Raw genomic sequence first — 21,987 nt, forward strand, 5'->3', positions numbered from 1 at the left:
TAATAAAGCAATACATATGAATGTCAACTGGTACGATTTAATATTTAAATGCACATAATCAGTGGAAGAGAAGCCTGACTTTGTAATATCTGCAGGCTGGAGTGATATATCCCCCCCCCAAAAAAAATTGTCATGTGCTTTTTAAAGATAATTCCTAAGAGAGTCACCCACAAGGAACAACATATCACAGTAAACAAAACTGTGACAACTAATCATTTTTGTCTTTTCATGACATCAGATTTGTTGACATTGTGGGCTTCACAATGTCATTTCAATTTGTGGGGAAGAGTATTTTTTTTCTCTCTCACTCTCTCTCTGAGTTAGTTCTTACTGAAGACTTCCTCATCAGTAAGAAGTGATGAGGACATTTCAGGATTCTCACAATTTAAATTTAAATAAGCTTGTGACATATTTGGCTGCAGTCTGTTTGGAGCAGATACAGTGGTGGAGGAAATGGTATCGGGGCAGCAGGCAGAGGCAGCTTATTGAAGGGACAACTCTCGTTTTCAAAACATTTGAGTATGCAGAGGATTAGAAGCATGCTGCGCAAGTGTATACTGGCACATGCCAACACAACAGCCACTCACCTACAAGTGTGTGAGTGAGGGGAAAAAAAAAAGAAAAAGAAAACTGAATTAGTGTCAGGTCTTTATTATGCAAGTGGCGTTCAGCAGTCTTTCAACAAATTGGTGTTGACATACATCCTTTAGTACTAAACTGATTTCAAGCACAATTAGGCAGAGGTTTATATTTGCTTTTCATTTCAAATGACTTTTTCCTTTTGGAATACATGTACCAATTTTTTGTTGGTCTAAGTAAAGGCACAAAAATTACAATTGCAGATTAACCGAATCGTATTTTAATGATAAAGATTCTTCCCGCAGAGCTTGGAGCCATACTCTCGAGGTCTTTCCCGTACGAGAGGCCTTCAACTCTGAATCTGCAATCACTGTCGGAATTGTGGAAGGCTGGCATGAAAGCAAAATGATTAAAATCTGCTCCCTGATTGAACTTTCCTGACCTTGCTTGAACAAACGTCTCTTTAAAAGGTGCCAGTAAATGTCAAACTATTCCTTTCTCTTCTGCTGGAATAGCTGAAGGGTCCAGTCCACAATGCTTCATCTGAACAGCGATGTCAAACAAGTAGTCATAGCATTCGCACCTACAAACGTGAAGCAACAAAAATGATTTAACATTTGTATCCATCAAGACATGCATAACTATTCCACTAGTGGAAAGGTAAACTACTCACATAGTCTTGGCTTTTTCCCATGACTCGCCCCAAACATACACACCGTGCCTGCGGACAAGGACGGCGCACGATTCGGGATACTCCTCCATTGCCTGAGCCATGCGGGATTTTAAGTCTTTCTCTTCTGGTGTATTCTCGACAATAGGTACGACCAGAGTGTCGTCATAGCTGCGGTACACGAGACATTTGACCCATTACTCAGTCCTATCTGAACATGATAGAACATCAAGGTTTAACACGCTGCTGTCACACAGTAATATCAATCCATCAAATGACAATGAGAGTGTCTTGAGCATTGGACACGAGCTGAGAACTTTTCCCAAACAAACCTGCTTACAGCGGTTTTTGTGGAATTATTTAATTTTAGAAAGGTGGAGTGAAATGGCTGTCAAGTAACCGGAAGCTCTAATCCCAAATTTTTGTACAATTGTGTCAAAGCAACCCTGACCTTGCATTACGAGTGTGTAAATGGGTTGTTTCCCATGGCAACATCCTCCATCATCATCATTAATAGAAAAGTGCTTAGCACTGGTGCAGAACTAAACTGAATCCTTTTTGAAGGGGGATGCTAATATTTTGCTTCAAGTAGTAAATAAGCACTGGAAATAACTCTTGGTTCACTTTGCACTGGAAATTTTCCTGTAATGATGCAACAACTAGTCACATGAACCACACCTTGACGGATTATTTATGATTAGTCAACTGTAACAATTGTAGGGGAAGTAAATACAAAAAGTTCAAGAACTTCTAAAAGCTTGCCAAGGACTGTTTATACAAGATCACGTCAAGACATGTTACGGCCCCATCCTTGATTGCACACACATCACTAAGAAATGAATTTGAACCGTTGTGGCCAAACTGTCTGAAGAGTTTGATTCCATACCGATAGTTGGTGCCGGTGGTGCCTTTACGAATCCCCTTAATCATCTCCTGGTGTGTTATTCTGAACTCCTTACCAGGATAGAGCAGGGTTGCTATGACAGCAGCTTTGGAGTGTGTATGGATAACTGCCTGTGCACCTGCAGATTTTTTTCCAAACACAAAATGTTTCTCAATGATCAAGTACAAAACTTACTAACAACTTTAATTAAGGATCCCTTAACACCCCATATAAATACCCATACACATTGCTGTAAACATTGACTTAAGATTTGACTCAGTTGTTCGGATGAGACAATTTCACCTCTCATCCTATACGCGTTCATAAAGAGTGGAGTGCATTGGCTCTTCTTTAACTTCTTCCAGGCAGGCGGACAACTGATGTCTCTCTCCCCCACATCACACACAAACATGTCTTCTGGCTGTTTAAAGTACACACGGACGGATGTGCACATGCAAACACACACAAACACGTGCACACACACAAACACACGCAAAACAGCGTTTTGGTTTTTTTTTTAAACTATTTACACTTAAGCCTAGTTTAATGACTCGACATTGTACTGGTGGTTCTTGGTGGAGAACATTCGAGAACTATTGACAGATTATTTTTTTGCAGATCCATCAAATAACATAAAAATCATTCAAATACATATTGTAATGAACTAAATTTGTAAAAAAAATAAATAAAAAAAAGCCAAGAGGGTGCATACATTTGCTAGGCTGTATTGTATTGTATTACAATATTATTGCTACTGACCTGTATTCTCTCTTTCTGAACCCCTGAAGGTGCAATGTAGATGTGCTCTCTGTAAGTTACAGAGCAAACATTCATGTGTTAATATTGAAGATATAACACTGCAGTAAAGTACAGTTTAGGATGTTTGGTCCTCAGTGGGTGTCAAACTTGAAACCCTCACACACTGTGAGCGACTGTTTCCCTTGCTTTAAAATATGTTTCATGGTGTGTGAAAAGCTCGGTGCGCACACTGGCTTCGAGATAAATTGGCCCATCAGTGACGTTAACAGCAGAGCGGGGATTTATTCGCCTGTCCCTTTCAGGCAGAACTCACTGAAACAGGAGACTGCAGAGTCCAGAATACGTATTCACGCCAATGAGGGATGCGATTCATCGCGATGAATTACAGAGGGACCTTGAGACACGACTTTAATGAATTCTGTGACAATGCTCGTAATTCAAAAGACTTATTTCAAATCGTCTTTCCCCTTTGAAATCAATGAAAATGCTGTTAATCCACAAACAACAAAAATTGTGTTTTTAATAAGAATTAAAAACAACAACAAAAATGGCTGTATGACGTAACGTATTTTTTGGACTGAAAGTGGCTCCAGAGTATAAGTTGCAATTTGGGGGGAAATGTATTTTACAAAAACAGAGACCAAGAGCAGGAGCGCTTGGACTTGCAACCAAAATCCCTGTTCCCTAATCATGATGAAGGCAGCAAACAAGTTCTTGTTGGATTCTCAAATATCTTCTAGTTTGCTGCCGTTAAGATGTTTAGGAAACAGTGATTTTGCCTGGGAGTCCAAGCTTTTATTTTAGAATAAATGAGAATAAATCACTGGAAAAAAATATGGTTCTTAAAACCATTATGCGTAATACATCATTAAAATTTCATTCACATTTCCTGCCCCCGTTTCCTGCCCTCTCTTTTATTTACGCAAAAATACAAAGATGTCATTGAAGGTTTTCAGTAAAATATTATTTTCTTTGCTAAGGTTTCCTTTTTTAAATGTGATAATGTGTTTTCGCCATTACCACAGCATTATGTGCAGCATAATGGGGAATCGAGTTAATTTGTATTTACAGCTTTGATTAAATTAAACATACTGCTAAAATCAACAACACATTTAGATGTAACGAGATCAAAATGGTCCTCCCTCCTTTGTTGCACACAAGCCATCATGTAAACAAAAACAAGATGGAAATAAGTTTAACACGGTGGTATTACTGGCCAACGATAATGGGTTTAATTGTAAAAGTGGTTCACTTTCTGAGAGCTGAAATTATCTCTGCCAAGTGCAGAAGCTGAAAGGTCCTGAAATATAGATTGTGAAGGCATGAACCACAAAGTACAGTGATGGTACAAGAACATTTGCGGTCAGCAATTCTGCCCCGTAGGAGACACAGCTGTCATATACAGTGTGTGATTTCTTTTTTTTTTTTTTAATCGGACTAATGGGCAAATGCAGGATTTTCCACTTTCATAAGTGCTTCAATAACACTCAAGCAACAGCACAAACACACTTGCACAGAAAATGCACTTTAGTGCAGTAACTGTTTTGTTTCAACAAAAGCAGTTTCCTACCTTTCCGTGGATATCAGATGATGGCAACGAGTCATGATGTTCAGTCTTTTACTATGTGATTACTGCAGGCACTCCACTATTTGTTATGAGAAATTATTGACTCATGTATAGATTATGGAGTGTGTGATATACAGTATATGGTATGCAAGAAGGATGGTTTAAGTTTGGCCGAGGGTGTAAGGTAAATTCATACTTTACCGAGCAGTCGCAATAATGCTTTATAAAGAAAAAGTCAACCCAACCCAAAAACATTCTGATTAATATTGTGTTTGTGGAATATGGGTTAAGCAGCAAAACTAACTCGTTTTTATCCATCACACTTGCCACTTCCTGTTGACTGAAAATGACATCACAATATGTCATTTCATTTGCCATCAAGTAGAAAATGGCTGCTCCCTGAAATGGAAAACAATTGGATTTTGCCTGTTTATTCATATTCCACAAACAAACCATTAATCAGAAAACTGTGTTTTGAACAGACGGTTTTGCACAGAAGATATTACAAAGAAAAAATCGGGGTTGACTTCCTCTTTATTGACATCGTTGTAGATGTCTCTGTGAAAACTGATTCTAGTACATCCAACCACCAAATTGTCAGCGCCATTTTTTTACCAGGTTTTACCATCAGATTAATTTAAAAAAAAAAAAAAATTGGGCACTAGTTTTCTCTTTTAGTAACCTTATGGGGGCAAAAAGACATGTAAAGCCATAAAAATGACATCAACCTAAACTTACACTACAGTCACAACTTCAACAAAGGCTCGTTACATACAAACCCTCGTCTCAAACTAATTCCTCCTCCCGTCCCAGTAACCCATCCCAGTTGGTAGAACAGCCGGCAGAGCTCGGGAATAAGTACACGAGGATGCTCCTTGTCCTTCAATACAAACAAACAATTATGACTCAGTTTTTCAATGGTAACTCAGTTTAGTGAGCCAGTTCTGACATGAAAGATTATATATTCATATCAGACCTGCAGAAATTAACCAAATTACATTCATTTTTCCTTCGTTTTTGGCGAGTAAGGGGGAAAAAAAGTTAAGGGTTTTTGGGGGATTGATGGCAAGTTTGTTTACTATTTCGAGTAACAGTCCAGCAGCTCTCAAAATGGAATTTGCATGTTGCATTGCATTGGTAAAACAGCTTCCTCCCACATTTCAAAAACGTGCACATTCATCGAATTGAAGACACTACAATGTATTGTGACGAGGGGTGCCAATGATTATGCAACAAAGTTTAAAAAAATTGACCAGTTTAAGAAAAATTCCTTGCCTCAGCCCTTGTTTTTTTTTTCCCTGTCAAATGACATTTACCTCTTTTTCTTGACCTGTACCTTGGTCGCCATTGTTGGTGCCACACAAAGATGACATTTCCTGCAGGAAAACATTCACATTTAGTGAAGGTTTCACATGATCCAACATTAAAATAATACCAAAGCAGTTCAACATTTTGAAAGTTAGTCACTACAGTGACACATGCATTTTATAAACACAACATGCACACATGACACAGAGAGCTGAGGGCAGACATTCAAAGGAGAAATCATTTTGATCTCAACAATGTTTGCTGCAAGGTTTACAGTTTGACGTCATGCGACCTCATCAGAATTTGCAGCAATTCCGGTGGTAATCAGGTTATCCCGCATTCCCCAACCGTGCATGTTAAATTAATTATAGGCAATGAAGTGAGAGGACTTGAATGCATGCAGCTTCTGTGACATCTTTAATAACAGGCATGCAATAGATATCCAGTCGAAAGACAGTGCAGACACGCAGCGATTGCCATTTGTTTTTACAGCAGGACTGCCTTTAAGTTTTGGTAACTTGATGACGTAAGTGACTTTGTTGGAGGTCACAAATATGGAATACAGACAGCCGTTGCAAAGGCTAAAACAAGCTGACTCGTTTGATTTTCTTTGCTGACAAAATAACCCTTACCAGTTTCAAGTCGCTCAAGTTGGGGAAAAAAAACAATCAAAACAAACTTGCGTTGCGCATGCGTCGTTTCCGCTTCTTCTTGTACGCTTGTGGCAGCCTTGGATTCCTTGCGGCGCAGTCCTGCTCCCTGCAGTTCTTTCTTAAGAAGTACGGATTGGTCGATTGGTGCGCAGGAGCTTCTAAATGGGATATGCAATGCCATAATGCATTTTTCAAAAGACGTTTGTGGGACTCTTTCGAGTCCACTGGATTGGATTAGTTATATAATTTTTTTTAAACATATCTTTATTATTATTATTATTATTATTATTATTATTATTATTATTATTATTGTATTAGTAGTAGTAGTAGTAGTAAATTAAAATTATTGAAGCCAGTATAAAATGTTAGTTTGAAAGATAAATCATAACCAGACAATTAAGTACACCTTCATTGAAATCAAGTGAAATTAATATAATTTTCATTTTCATTTTAATATAACTTTTCAAATATTGTACAAGCATGTAGTCTGTTTCATTGCGGGTGCATTGTCCTTGTCTTTGTACTCATGCCACAGGCAGAATAAAAGATACCCTTTTGTTAAAGAAGCCTTGTGGCTTGTCAAAACATAGATTTTTCAAATAATCAGTTTCAAGTTATTCAGTGATGATTGTAAGATTTATAGCCTTCTAGAAGCCTTTTATAAGTATTGCCTACCCATGATTTTGCCTGTCTCCAAAGAAAAGAACATTATATATATATGAAACAAACAGAAGGTTATGTTCTGCTACATCCTGCACAGGGTGTCTTGAACCTGTGCCGTATGCAAAAACAAAAAAAGGCTGTCAGGCCATTCAGCTGGGATTGGACAGAATTTCCAACAGAATAGTTATGATTATAAATTAAGTGATCACAACCAAATCAATTCTTACATATAATTATTTACGATAAACTAACAAACAACTCTCTCTAAACTATGTTGGTCAACCACCCTGATATGAGTAAATGTACTTATTCTGTTTTGTCTCGTAATCTTACCCTTGACGTATATTACATGGAAATGCTAAATGAAAGTGAATGAAGGAAGAAACATGTTTCCAAAACAAACCCAGATAAATACAGGCTCTGCATAAAGCTTCTCAGGCATTCATAGTGAGTAAATCAAATCAATAGAATTTATGCTATGATCACACTATGTTGATTTTTTTTTTTAAATCTAACACTTCCATAACAATTGTTTAAAGCGCCTTGTGTTATGGGTATTATTTGAATGTGAGCATGATAGACTTTTATACAATTCCTTATAACATCCTATGCAATATAATCATATAATACTTGTGACTTTTTCAGGTATATGTTTTCATGAGAATATTCAACTTGATATCTTACAGTTTCCAGTTCAATGTTATTGAATGAAACTTTTGGGAGCGCAAGACTGGACAAGTGCTCACCCACGCGTGTTGAGCAATCCAAACAAACTCCTCCAGTATTGATGACGCCGAATACCCGAAGGGTGCACGGCTGTGATACCCATCAGTCACCATTAATAAAGCACATACACATTCACCTAATAGACCATGCCTGTGGAAGAAAATCACTTTCCAGTCTTTAAAATCATCTGATGAACTTCGTTTCTGCTTAGTTCCCCTGAATGAATCGCCAATGAGAATATGTGTGATGTTTCATGGAGTGCGTTGTGTGTCAGAACTTAATTTTTAAACCCTCTCCATTTGGCCACCTGTTGTTTTGCATTAACAGTATTGCCCTCGCACCCCATGTACTTCTCTGATTGATTTTTCTCTCTCTGGTTTCACTGTTAAGCCTGAAATTATAATACGGATTTATACAAACAAAATGTTATTGCTTTATTTAGTAGTGGTGATTGAAGGCCAATTTGTGTAAGGTTGTTTAAGGCAATTTGACCAGTGGTTTTGTTAGACGGTCACATTCAATCTGCTTCCAGCTCACATGATCATAATTTGATATCAAGAAGTTATTTTACTGAAATGGTGAGTATTCATCTCCATTGTTTGTTGTCTATACGTAGTTCAAAATAGAGACATTATATCAGACTGTTGCATGAAAAAGTCTCACATTGCGAAATAGAAAGTACGACTACACTGCTGAGTCACAGACATTAGTCCCACCTTTGGCGTCAGAGCTATTTCACAATCTGAACTGTATAATCGTTGGATGGAAGGGGCTCACAGAATCAATCTGTTTAGTATACGTATATGGAAGGCTTGGAATCAATTTAAGTGTGTTAAAAGCCTATGTTCCTCTATGTAGTAATACTCCGCTTTGAATGACACCTTTTATAATATTTGTCCGTCATGAGGAAACTACAGTATTTGAAACACCTTTTATAGTATTTGTCCATCATGAGGAAACTAAAGTATTTGAAACAGCTAGTTTGATGATTGTATGGCAATTCCACAGAACAGCAAATCATAATCACAAAGTTCCCAGCCCAGGTACTTAGCTTTACAAGGAACAAATGAGCATGGGAGATTTTTGAGAAAGAGGGTGTGTTCACAGGTGTGTTTTTGTGTTGTCAGTCATTGTTGTACTCATGCAACAAAAAACCTGCTGCATATAAGAGGCCAAGCTATGAATCATCAGATTGAAAAACTCAGGTAACAGGGTGACCAGAATTTCAGCAGCACTGAAAACAGACCTAATCGGCACTGTTCGGTACAAGTACAAGGATGGCAACTTCTCTCTTTTTGGGGATTTTTCTCGGACTTTGGGCCATTGTCTATTCCGGTCTGATCCATTGTAAGTGGCAGTCATTTTCTTTAATATGCTTCCTTCTTCCCTTTTATTTGTCTAACTGTTAGCAGGCGGTTGATTTAGTGCTTTATTACGATATTGTTGTTTTAAGTATAACAGTATTCTAACTGGAAGTGTTACAATGAATAACCACTAGTAACATTAGTTTTCATATTAGAACAAACTGTTTTTATTATACAGATCAATTGCACACTATCTATTTTGGGAATGTGTCACATTCTTCTTTAAATGTCATATTCGGTTCATACGGAATTGATTAATTGAGTAGATCCTTGTCATTCTCACAGTGTCTCTTTTCTTCTCCAATGAGTCAGCACTTCAATTGCTTCCACCTGAAGTGCTCTTTATCGTTCATTCTGTTTTCAAGGGCCCAAGCGTTTTGTTTCACTCTGGCAGTGCAGGTTTCACTCGTGGATCTGCATGTCACAACAAGGTCTATGCAAAATGAGATGAATTTATTCTTGGTCTATAAAAAGTGAAATTAAAGAGCGCAAACAGTTGTGCTCCATATAATCTCATAGGAAACAGTAGAAACAAAAAAAAAAAAGGAAAACAGAATAGACAGAAACAGTGATTTAACTTTCCCATCAAATTGATGTACAGTTCATTATAAAATGACAAAGTTCATGAATCCCAGTGTGTGATTTTGTATCTCCTTCTATACTTGAGTTACGTTCACTTAATGTGCCAAAGAGTGATAGACTGAAGTTCCAATGACGCTTCCTCTTGACACACTCACACGTGATCTAGTTCTAGTTAATCATTACTGTCACACCTTAACAAAGTAGACAACGCAATTTAATACAAGTATTTCAGGCTGAGTATGCAATCTCCTTTAAATAGATTACGGCTAAGGAAAAAAAATTTCCATCCCAAGTCTGGTAGGTAAATATTTGTGTTGACCCTTGTATTTTTCCATCTCTTTCTCCCAGCTGCGAGCCAAATTCCCATTAAATCTGAGGAAGACGTGCTCCGAGAGATTGTAACGGACGGGTTCCTTGTTGAACATTTTGTTCCCCCATCACTCAACTCCGAACCACTTGAAGAAATGTTGAGCACTCAAGAGACCAACCAAACATCATTTGGCAGCGGAGATGCTCGTAATCGAACCCTGTTGAAGGAGATGATTGAGGGAGACACATCAGGCGATGGGCTCTTCCAGGCCAAGGATGAAGATTATTCAACCACAAGTGAAATAGCTTTGCCAAGTTCCAGCTCATCTACCACCTTAAGTCTTCCCTCTGGCTGGACGTCCTCCTCACAGGCAAATGCAAGCCAGTCAAGTAACATCACAGAGCCCAGTGTGCCCTCTTCAACTGTTGATTTTGAAAGTTTTTATTTAGGGTCTGGGAATAGTGAGATTCTAGAACAATATCCCAGCATGACCCTTAGTCCAGCTTTCATTACCATAGAGCAGGAGCCTTCAGGAGAAGAAGATTTCGAGTTAGGATCAGGATTTGGAATACTAAAGAATATAGAAAAAAGAGGCAGACTCTCTGAATTTCCATCTGTCCAAGGTAAACATTCTTTACCCATCCATAACACTGCAAAATGAAATGATAACCATGAAACTTTTTTATTACTTCCCAGGTGGTGAATTTTACCATATACCTGAGTCTAATAATCCTCCAACAACAGATCAACACAAAGGGCACGTGACACCAGGTGACTATCAAACACACTCAAATTCATGCATGTTCTAAGAGACTTTTTTTTTTTTTAATAAAAAAGAAAAAAAATCATTTCTTTGAGTCCAACTCTCCCCTTTCATTCAGATTGGATCATCATCTTGGGTTTTGTTGTTGGCGTTGCAGCACTGGTGATGCTTTGTCTTGCCATCGCTACCAGAGACAAGTGAGCCTTTTAACATGGTTGAGAGTAAATATTAAAACCTGAATCCCCTAGCTAGCGTAATGTGAACCATTCCTACTTTTTAGATGGAACGGTCCGAGGCAAGCATTGGGACCACAAACCGAAGTTGACTTTTCACAACAGCAAAAGGTAGAGAACGAAGCGTTCCTGCAGAAAAATACACCCAAGGAAAACAGAAAGGCGGTGGAATACACAGTTATCCCGTTGGATGAGCTTCCAGTGAAATAGTCACACCACCGAGACAAACAGTTTATTTCAATAATGTGCAGCCGTGCTGCCTCAGATGCTCGGCACAAAAGGTTTGGAACATTCTTGCAGTTTTGTATTCAAAAACATTTGGCTCCCTGGAAGCATTCATAAATACTTTGGAATTATGTCAATATTAATTTCCAAGTAGTCAGTGCCATCAACTCTTTTTAACCAGTAAAATTTGAGAACTTGAGCTGTTGAAAATGTTTTGTGAGTACCACCACATTTTTTGTGTAAAATTCAAAGGAGTGTTCATGGTTTGTCTTTCTGTAGGATAAAAAACAAATACTTGACAACAGTGTAATTTGTAATTACTGCTTTCGAGAGTTTCTTAAGACATTATTTTTTTACGTTTATGTAATTATTGTATGTACTATATGTAATCTATGAAAAGCTGTTCTGTTGACCTGCCCAAAATATCAATTACAAAAGTACAGAATCTACTTCTTTTTTTTTTTAACAACTTTTTGGATGTCGCTCTTCTGTATAGTATGAAATATGTTTTGAGAAATAAGACCACCAGCATCTCATCGATAGTTTATTTGTATTATTTTATATTTTCTTACACATATTAAAACATTCCACACAATTTTAGTATTTTTTTTGCCTGACAAAGACTTCTGCCCTCATGCATGTGGATTCGGAGAGTCTAGGTCACGATACTTTACAATGGGGGAAAAAAAAGAATACAGAAAAATAAATAGAAAATATATGTTGAATTTACTAAAGATTTCAAATTTTCATTAAAAAGGAAGAAAAAAAACTACCAAATAAGTTGACCAAGAACATTGACAGGTCATATCAAGAAAATATACAAGGAAATATCAAAGTGATGGTTTAAATGCAGAGATAATATCTATAATATCCCTTCATATCTGTCCGCTATTCAGAACATCCCCCATCTTCTAAAAGGTGCCATATTTTACTGAAAGCAATACAGTTCAGCTCAGCATGTCACACTTTGGCTTAAAACAGTAAACCCTGATCCGTCAGATATTATTACTGAGCAGTGTATTAGTCAGATATGTCATCAAATGCATGCAAACACAAGAGGTATTGTGTTCTTCCCATTCCAGTTGTCTGTCAAACAATACCATAATGCTGTGTCTCACTTGACCCTTTGCTTGTGCAAAGGTGGCAAAAAGCTGTGGTACATGCAGTTGAGTTTATCTGGTACCCACCACATTTCCACAAATGACAATTGAAATACTTAAAGTATTAATGTCGCCATTTTTATCAAGCAGTACAGGTTGAAAATGGCCCAAAGCAAACATTGTACTCAGGTCTCACTCCGTACATGCAGACACTTAGCTGCCACCAACATTTTGCCACTTACAAAGTTGTTTCACTTTGCTCGTGACTTTGAAACAACCAAATATACAATCAAATAATTAAACTCTTCATTAAATAATTAGGGACTGTCCCCTTGATCATGATTTGAAGTACAGTAGTTACTACATTAAAATATGAAGTCACTTTTTTAAATAATAATAAAAGTTCACAAACTATCAAAAAACCACAGGCTTATAGTGGAGTAGAATAAACATACTTCTAACATTTGTATCTAATTATACAAACATAGCAAAAAACTTTCAAAACAATGACAATTAAGCTATATACAAGTCTTACAGAGTTACCTCACTACAAACTATATACACAAAGTGCAAGGAGGCACTTTAAGCATTTTTATTTATACCTTAGCTTTTGCTTTTTTCAGACCAAAAATAAATAAGTAAAACGTGAGTTAAGATACAATCAAATGCTGGAGACAAATTCATTTTGCATTTGATAAACAAACAGGATCAAACCAATTAAGATATGAAGTCCAGGAAAAAAAACAAAAATTCTACATCAAATTTCCGCTGATGAAGAGGGCCCAGCCATCCTCATTCTGTCATTAAGTTGGATAGAAATAATTTCCCCAATGATTGGGAGTCCCAGCTCAATTTGTATTTTGGAATTTCAAAAACATGCTCACTGCATTGTGCAGCGGATTTCTTCAAGGCAAGTTAAATATTTAACAAACAACAATAAACTGAAAGAAAAACACAAAACAATGCACTGTCTTGAGTAGTGAAAGTCATTTCTACTGTTTTCCTATCTTATTTACCATATGTATTAATCTTTTTTTTTTTTGCTCAGAAACAGCACCTACTGTATGAACACAAACATTCCAGGCAGATCCAGTAACTACTCCCAAAAATGCAATGTTTCAAACCTTACAAAAATATTTACAAAAACATAAACAAATAACCATGGAGGGCCCCCTCATTTACTTGTTTTACAACAACACATCATGCGCTGGCTTTTGCCACAATTAGCGCCCACACCTTTTCTGCTTGATGGTCTAAGTAAGACATAAGCTTTCGGCTTAGGCTTGACTGTGTGTGCGACATCAGGCTGTAATCCAATTAGTCAAAAAGTAAAAGGTATTGCACCAGCCTGTCTTTCGCACACAGCACGGTGGTTTTTTTTTCTCTCCTCAACCTTCTGTGCTCATGTTTGCATTTTAAGTGAGATTCAAAAAAAAAATCTAAATTCAAAAGCGTTATTTGAAGCAACCACCCATTACTGACAATAAGCGGCATTCAGCAGTTAAAAAATGCTCAAGCATTGACCTTGAGATTTGCATCAAACCAATGTTTGGCTTTCCCGTTTTCATATATTTTCAGCTCTCTATGCAACACAAAGATGTTAAATACAAAAGTGAAATGAAATGTTACAAAAAGTTGAAGAGGTCTATAATTGACTAATCATGAAGTTTGCAGCAGCACCAAATGAGGCCCTGAGTCTTTTTAACCAAATGTTGTTGGAACTTAGTTTTTGCATGTGGTTTTCTGAGGTGAGGTGGATAACTGAATAGGAATTGAAAACGGCAACTTTAATATGACTATCCTAATGTTGAGTGTCATTTTGTAAATATATATTTTGTATATATCCAGTACTGCTCCAAATTTTGGGCTCATTTTGAAATGTCCTTATTTTTAAAATAAAATTGCAATTCTTTTCAATGAAGATAACATTAAACTTTCTACATTGATAATGTGGTAAATGACTATTCTCGCAACAAACGTCTGTTTTTTAAATGCAATATTTACGTCGGTGTATGAAGGCCCATTTTCAGCAACCATCTCTCCAGTGTTCTATTGGTCCATTGTGTTTGCTAATTGTGTTAGAAGGCTAGTGGATGATTAGAAAACCAGTTTTTGTCATCAGAAAGTAAGAAGGTTGTGGAACTCAGGGTAAGGCGCAGCAGCTTCTGGGTTTGTTTTACTCGAATTTCCGTCGTTCCTCTTCAACAAAACAGAATCCTGCCGTCTTGCCATTTTTGCTCAAGGTGTCCTGAAAGCAATTATCAACAGTTTCTAACCAAGGACCCAAGGCACCATAACACACCATTAGTGATTGAAGCAGAGAAGCCAAAAGTTCTTGACATTCAGGCCATTGTCCTCAGGGTGGGTATGAAAATGGGATTTCTCAATTTATATAACGTATGTCTTTGAGCACTCGTGTAATGAAATAGGCGTTTTATGGTGACACAAATACATCAAACAGAGTTAACACATTTTGAGAGTTGGCCATGTATTTAATGGATTCTCTGCCCAACCGAATTTTAATACGCCAAATGATGAGAAAGCAGTTTCAGCATCATTCACAATGCAAATCCATCACAAGGTAAACTAAGACCAATTATTTGGCTGCTGCAAGTACAAGAGGATCACATTAGTTATTGAAGGGCTAATTTCTTTCTTTTATGCATTATTCTAATATTAATCATAGAGAAACAGCAGTCTTTATGTCATACCACAGGCAAAGAATTATATTTTAAAGTATGAAGACAATTTTGGTTTGGGCTGCCTTGAATACATAAATACATGTCCAAATAATATAATGAAAATAATACTTTTTCAGTGATACCAGACAACCACAAATAAATCAATGATATTGTGTAAATGATGTACTTGGAATGTAACAAATATCCACTTATGAATATGATTCACGACCTTTTAAATTGTTAAAAAGCGAAAAAAAAGGGGCGGGGGGTAGTGACATAAAAAAAAAAAACCTAGCCTTTGATTCACCTGGTACCACAAAAACTGCTTTTTTCTATGATGAAATGGTGAATGAGTCAATCCAGAAACTTTTGGTTCTTGTGAAATTTCATTTTTTCCTCACCGTACATTTTACACATACACCAATAAAGGAAGTCACATAGACAAGACAAACAGAGAGTAGGGGAGAATCCTCTACATACAAGTCTCTATATCCGTTAACATGAAGTGTACCTTGCAGTCGTCTATCAGGATTGAATTGTGGTGAGCGTAAACATTCTGGTTGGTGTTATTTTCAAAGAAGGACTTTGTTTTAGTCATCTCAAAATCATCCATCCGACTTTGTTGGGCATCAAAGGAGTCAAGCTCATCTTTGGAGAGATGGTACACGATACCGGCTCCGTAGGAGTCGCCAACCACATTGACTGACGTACGGAAGCGATCCCTGCATGTCAATAAGCGTGAAAACAGCTTGATTAGAGACACCGACGGGAAAGGAAAGACAAAAGACAGAGCCAACACATGTAAACACCAACATGAGTAAATTGTCTACTTATGCTATTGCCCCAATCACTTGTAAATTATGATAAAATATAGCACTTAGTGGTAAACCATCATGTTTTGGGCATACAAAGGTGTGTCGGAAAAGAAAGTATTAAATCTTTAAACTCAGACCAAGAAAATATGAGCGTTCCACTTCAATAAATGGGAAGGCTTGGAAAGTGTATGACACCATCCAGTCATTCATTTGAAGGGGAAAACGTGTAACTTGGATATGTAATATCTTTTGTGGCTCACAAACTGGAACTTTCCCATCTCGCATTAGTGTTGCATTCTGTCACGACTAAAACTCACTATTGTGTTTATTGATAAATTGATTGCTTCTGTGTATACTGGTATTTGTAAAATGTTGAGCTTTATGAAAACCCATAACAATAACACACAAGGAAAGGATAGTAAGGCTCTTGTCTGAGCACCAATAGAACAGGTTTTCATCCCTGTCCAGGAACACTGCGCTGGCACTACCATACCCTTACTGAAATACTGGTTGCTGGTTTGCATAATTTATTTCTACATAGCCTTTGGAAAAGCCTTATCTTGCATGCTGATTTATAAAGAATGTGCCAGGACTAAAAGTTCCCTCTTCCATGCCATTCTGTTTGTGCACATGGTGTACATTGGATCAGGACCCCCCCCCCCCCCCCCCCTCCCAAGCTTCCTTATGGCATCACTTCTGTTCAATGTGTATGTTTTTTATGGACAGCGGTTTCCGGGTGCAACCAGGATGTGTAGCGAGTCCAATTTAGTGGCCTAAGGATCTCACTGCTACGATTTACAGATTATATTGCTTTGATGGCGTTATTGCTGTGTGACCTTTAAACTTTACAGGGGAAGATGACAGCTGAATATGAAGCTGCCGGAATGAGAATAAGCACTCTAAATCAGACAGTGATGTCTTTGTCGGGTTCATAAATGATTGCGCTAGGGACTAAGAGATCGACAGACAAATTGATAGAACTTCTACAATGATGCCGCGTTCTAGTACATAAGCTTTGGATGGGGACCGAAAAGACAAACCTTGCAACAGAAACAGTAAACCATGATGAATTACCAAGTTTAATATGATTACATTTTCAAACTTCCCTGCCATCATTGTGACCTGGTGATGACGTGTGTATTTTTTTTTTTTTACATATTTGTCTTTTTATGCGTTGTGTTTTGTAAATGTAGAGACATCAATAATGGATGAGCATCCATTGAAATGTACATGACGTGTGGAAAAAAAAGGAATTCATCTGGAAGAGAGCCTTTTTGGGGCAAATGCACCAGGAGTGTGACCTCAGGGCAGACCTAGGTCGAACTGGAGGGAATGATTATGTCTCACGACTTACCAGGGATGGCCTCTGGGTCACATCTTATTCCTGGTTAAGTGATATCAGAAATTTGACCGAGAGAAAAAAAAAAAAAATCTGTTTCCAGATGGGTGATTTAGTCGTGTTGTTCAATAATTTAACCATGATGTGGGAAAAGGAGGGCTAAAAAAAAGTATCCCTCCACAAAAATGAGTAATACATTGGGGACTAAAATATTTTTGAATTAAAATCTGCATTTATTTAAAAGGCAATGACATTTAAATTACCTCTATTATATGCCTATTTAAAGATAAAGAAAATTGTCTGGAAACATTGAAAACGACATACAGGTTCATTCCATTAAAATAAGAGCAAACCGCTCCCTAAAACAAGCCAATTTGAAAAATTAAATGAAGATGCTTGAAACTTTAATTGTAAAGTATTTGTAACTTTTGCTGTTACACATTTTTTGGGGGATGATGACATAGATTTTAATGATGTCTTTGGGGAAGTGCAAACTTTTGTTGGTTGCAGTTTGAACTTTTGCATTCAGTGCAGCGTAGGTAAACATACTGATGATTAAATAAACAGCGGGTGTGATTAGAAGAATGTGTTCTGATATGCAAAGAAATGACACCTGTATAATGTGCATGAGAGTATTTTACTCACAGGAGCCAGTCAACGGCCACGAGGAGGCTGATGTCCTGCGTGGGCAACCCGACTGCTGTTAGGATTAGCAGCATGGTCACGAGTCCAGCACTGGGGATACTGGCTGCTCCAACACTAGCCATAGTTGCTGTCATACTGTAGAGGACATACATTTGAGCTTCAGAGGAAAAATGATGAGCAAAGCTTGGCACTCACTATCTATTTGATAGCACATGTATTAATAATAATAATAATAATAATAATAATAACAACTGCAGTCTCAGTACTGACTTCCATGTTGATCACGTGTGGTGTCATCCCCTCACCTGACAGTGACAATTTGGCCCCAATCGAGATCAATTCCATTCATCTGAGCGATGAAGATAGCAGCCACGGCCTCATAGAGCGCCGTGCCGTCCATGTTGATGGTGGCCCCAACAGGGAGGACGAAACGGGTTACTCTCTTATCAATTTTCAGGTTCTCCTCTAAGCATCGGAATGTGACAGGCAAGGTTCCAGCACTATAGAAAATAAGACATTTTAAAAAAAGAGAAAAATATATTAGGGTTTACCTCAGAGTTGCAAACTATGGAAATACTTCTATTTCGTATTCTATATTTGGGTCATAATTGTTTTGATGTTTTCAACTGACAACCTTTCTCTATTCTCACAAACAAATATTGTTCAAATGTATTCTGATTTATTAATTGTTATTTTAAATCTTATATAAGCCATGACTTTAATGAGACCAAAATCATTCAAGAAAGGGCGCATGAAGAGAAAAAAAATAATAAATCAGCTGCAATGTTTGTTTTGTCTGACAATTAGTACTTCTTGTAGATGGTGGAGCAGTGAGCTGGCAGGAACTTAAAAGAAGTGAGCTCACCTCAGGAGGGGAATGAGGGCTTCTCACGTCATTAATAAAACACAGAGTAAATGAAAAATATCCCGCATGGAAACAAAGTTGGAAGTCGCTGCTGGCATGAATATTTCAGTTACCGCTTTAAATAAAAGTTCCTGTTGTTGTTGTTTGCAGTGCAGCCTTGGAAACAAGGTACGTATCAAAGCAGTGTATTTTTAAAAAAAAAATCTTTCAAAATAAAATCATTCGTAACAACCACCTTGTACTAGCCAGTGTCAGGTCACTTGAATCCTCTTTGAATAACAGTTAATACCTGGATGCTGTTCCGAGTGCTGTGACCCAAGCCTGGAATATCCCCATGAAGAACTTGAAAGGATTTTGCCTGACTATCACAAAATATATCAGAGGAAGGAAGATGCCTCCATGGATGATGAGGCCCACTATCACAGTGATCATGTACATTCCCAGCTGTCGGGCAACCACCTCTAAGTCGGCAATAGAGATGATTTTCCCACATATTAGGCAAGCAATTCCAAATGGCGAGTACCTGAAATGCAACAAAAAGAAACACTGCATTTATGAAAGAGCATCAACAGTACGCCGTAGATAGTCTGAACACTTCCCGTTTCTGGCTTTTGTGAGCCGTACACTTACCACATAATGGCACTAACAATCTTCATGATGATCTCATTCAAGACGTTAAAGAACTCCAGCATAAGCTTGGCCTTCTCCCCCATTTTCCCCATGATGACTCCGAACGCAACAAAGAATCCAATCAAACCTTCGATACAAAACATAAGTGCAAATTAAAAGTCGAGTCAGACACGCAGAACACAATCAGAGTACTTTTTTGTTGGGAATAAGATCAATAGCCTACCAAGGACATTCATTCCACCCTTGAACTGAAGTGACCTCTTGATGGTGAACTGCGGGGGTGCTTTGGTCCTGTTTGTGGGCACCTGTACTTTTGTGGTCACTGTTTGTATCTGCACAAGAAAAGAGCAACAGTTAGCACTATGAAGGGACGAATTATGCATTGTATATCCTATACATGTCCCACTTCATAACATGGGACAGCAAATAAGACGTTGAAGGTCAGATATGTACCTGTTGGAAGCAGGCTTGCACCAAGTTTTCCGGGAACAGGTTTCGTATGAGATCAAATAAGGCATCCACACTGGAAACGTCATCATTCTTCTTCCCATGTCCAAGATTAGCTTTTAGCTTGGGGTTCCCAGGATGGATGAGCAACACCAAGATCACCCCCAAGACTGCTGCAATCACTGTTGTTGTCATGTAGTACACCATGGCTCTGGTGCCTAAACGCCCGCTAGATTTTGCATCCAAGCCAGCCAGTCCTGTTATAGGACACATTTCACAAGAAAATCCAAATAAAGAATGAACAATTTTTCTTTTCCAGTTTAAAACATTTAAACAATGTGCAGTTGTAGGAATAGGATTTTAATTTGCATTATGAACTGACGATTCCCACAAAGCCATAATTCATTATTTCAATCTTGCTATATTCAACTTTTAAAAGACTTTGGTAAACTTAAGCTCTTTATCCTGGTGTTTGCTATTTCAGCTCAAGGCTGCAGATTGCAGTCAAGAACACAGATTATAGGCAGCACTTTTGCACCCGCCACTTTCTTTTACTCACCTGTGACCAGACTTGAAACAACAAGAGGCAAAATAAGCATCTTCAACATCCTCATTAGGATCTCCCCCGGGAAGCTGATGAACATAATAACGTCAGGAGGGAGAGGCGATATGTGCCGCAGCAGCATTCCAGCGATGGAACCCAGAAACACACCTGAATCAATGATATCAAAAACAAATTGACAATGACATTTACACGTCAGAATCGGGGCTCCGTTGCCTCATTACCAATATTGAAGACATTGATGAATGATACAGAAAAATTGCAACCATGACGGTCACTAGCCACTGCTTGTTAGATGAATGCAATCGTCTTTGTTTTGTTTATCGGCTAGTGGATAATCAATATTCATATGACCTTAAACTCACCGAGAATTGTTAGAGTTAGAACCATGTTCTTCATGATTTTATCACATACACTGCTACATGCACTCTCAGTTGTGTCCACTGTGGGCTCCAAGTGGCCCTCATCTATCCTGACCTCCACTTGCTTCTGCATCTTGTTGGTACTGCGACAGAAGAAAACAAGGAAAAGCTTTTCTCACAGCATGGTAAAAGGAGGTGTGAACTGTTTTGACCTTTTCTTTTAAACTTGGTGAATTTCATCTATATATTGTAAAAGAAAATGAGATTTTTAAAACTGAAACTATTTTACTGGTCAGTAGTTTACTCAACAGTGGGAAAACTGTCAAGGTTATGATGTACTTTTGGCACTCAGCAGGCTCTATGTTTGATTTTTTTCCCAGTCAATTATGATAGCGCTGGAATAAGGAGCAATATCACTCATCTTCAACTTTCTACTTGGAAATTCGTTACGTGGCTGTTGTCAGGCTCAGAATCAGTGCCATGAGTGCCAAGACTGCAGTTAGTTTGTATTTTCTGAGGCCATGCACAGGTGGCAGAATGCATTTTAAAACTGTATCGTGCTAATGTTTAAAATTTAGAATCAATTGCCAATCATTTCTGATTATAAATAGATGTGCAAAAAATCTGTAGAACCTTTAATTCCTAGTTTAGTGTTGTAAATAGTCAAAACAGGAACACACGTAACAACAATGAAAGCTATTAAACAGTTTTCAGAATAGTAATAGCAGTTTGTGAAAAATATATACAGTGTATAAAAAGTACTTTTGAAACTTCAAAATTACATATAATAGCTTGAATTGCCACATACGCAAATGCAAACAAAATAATATTGTCTTATTTTTCAAACTCAAACATAGCAGCATACCATTGACCAAAGTCAACTGCAATTCTTTCCCGCAACAGTTTTTTAACATTCCACACGACTTATGTAGATTACATAATAGACATATAGACATTTTTACATCACCACTTCAATTCTCTTTTGGATTGGGCATACCACTTCATGAATCTTGATTTTTTTGGAACCAAGAAAGAGCTGGTTTAGATGTATTTTTGTCTTGGTACAAGGCAACATGACCTCTCCATGTAGTGTGGTGAAATCCAACTGATCCAGAATCTGTTGTATGCGACAAATTGTCCCAGTACCGTAATACCAATGCATTCTCATTTCATGATGCTTGTGCGCCACATTTCTCAGGGTTTACACAGTACTGTGTATTCTGGATTGAATTCAGTGTTTGGGTGTTTGAATTTGT

General features: G+C 37.7%; 3 protein-coding genes across 3 annotated transcripts; 1 reads left to right on the top strand and 2 right to left on the bottom strand.

Annotated features, from left to right (window-relative positions):
* Positions 1-644: 644 nt before the first annotated feature.
* Positions 645-6,538, bottom strand: apip (APAF1 interacting protein). The gene is made up of 8 exons (XM_085908461.1): positions 6,399-6,538; positions 5,775-5,834; positions 5,238-5,338; positions 2,892-2,940; positions 2,436-2,553; positions 2,136-2,271; positions 1,253-1,420; positions 645-1,162 (listed from the first exon to the last, which is right to left on the bottom strand). The coding sequence occupies exons 2-8, from the start codon at positions 5,829-5,831 to the stop codon at positions 1,063-1,065; spliced, it is 729 nt and encodes a 242-aa protein (XP_085764587.1). The 5' UTR covers positions 5,832-5,834; positions 6,399-6,538; the 3' UTR covers positions 645-1,062.
* Positions 6,539-8,962: 2,424 nt separating this feature from the next.
* On the top strand, positions 8,963-11,880 carry LOC147059107 (uncharacterized). The gene is made up of 5 exons (XM_085907493.1): positions 8,963-9,155; positions 10,103-10,687; positions 10,761-10,835; positions 10,946-11,024; positions 11,108-11,880. The coding sequence occupies exons 1-5, from the start codon at positions 9,086-9,088 to the stop codon at positions 11,268-11,270; spliced, it is 972 nt and encodes a 323-aa protein (XP_085763619.1). The 5' UTR covers positions 8,963-9,085; the 3' UTR covers positions 11,271-11,880.
* Positions 11,736-20,864, bottom strand: LOC147059108 (excitatory amino acid transporter 2-like). Its single transcript, XM_085907492.1, has 10 exons — positions 20,735-20,864; positions 20,367-20,519; positions 19,814-20,064; positions 19,584-19,692; positions 19,361-19,487; positions 19,020-19,253; positions 18,171-18,365; positions 17,866-18,000; positions 15,578-15,788; positions 11,736-14,633 (listed from the first exon to the last, which is right to left on the bottom strand). The coding sequence occupies exons 1-10, from the start codon at positions 20,862-20,864 to the stop codon at positions 14,562-14,564; spliced, it is 1,617 nt and encodes a 538-aa protein (XP_085763618.1). The 3' UTR covers positions 11,736-14,561.
* Between the last annotated feature and the right edge of the window lie 1,123 nt (positions 20,865-21,987).

Source organism: Syngnathus leptorhynchus, chromosome 3 (genome assembly GCF_054491065.1).
Source record: "Syngnathus leptorhynchus isolate UIUO chromosome 3, UIUO_Slep, whole genome shotgun sequence".
In the NCBI taxonomy this organism is placed as follows: domain Eukaryota; kingdom Metazoa; phylum Chordata; class Actinopteri; order Syngnathiformes; family Syngnathidae; genus Syngnathus; species Syngnathus leptorhynchus.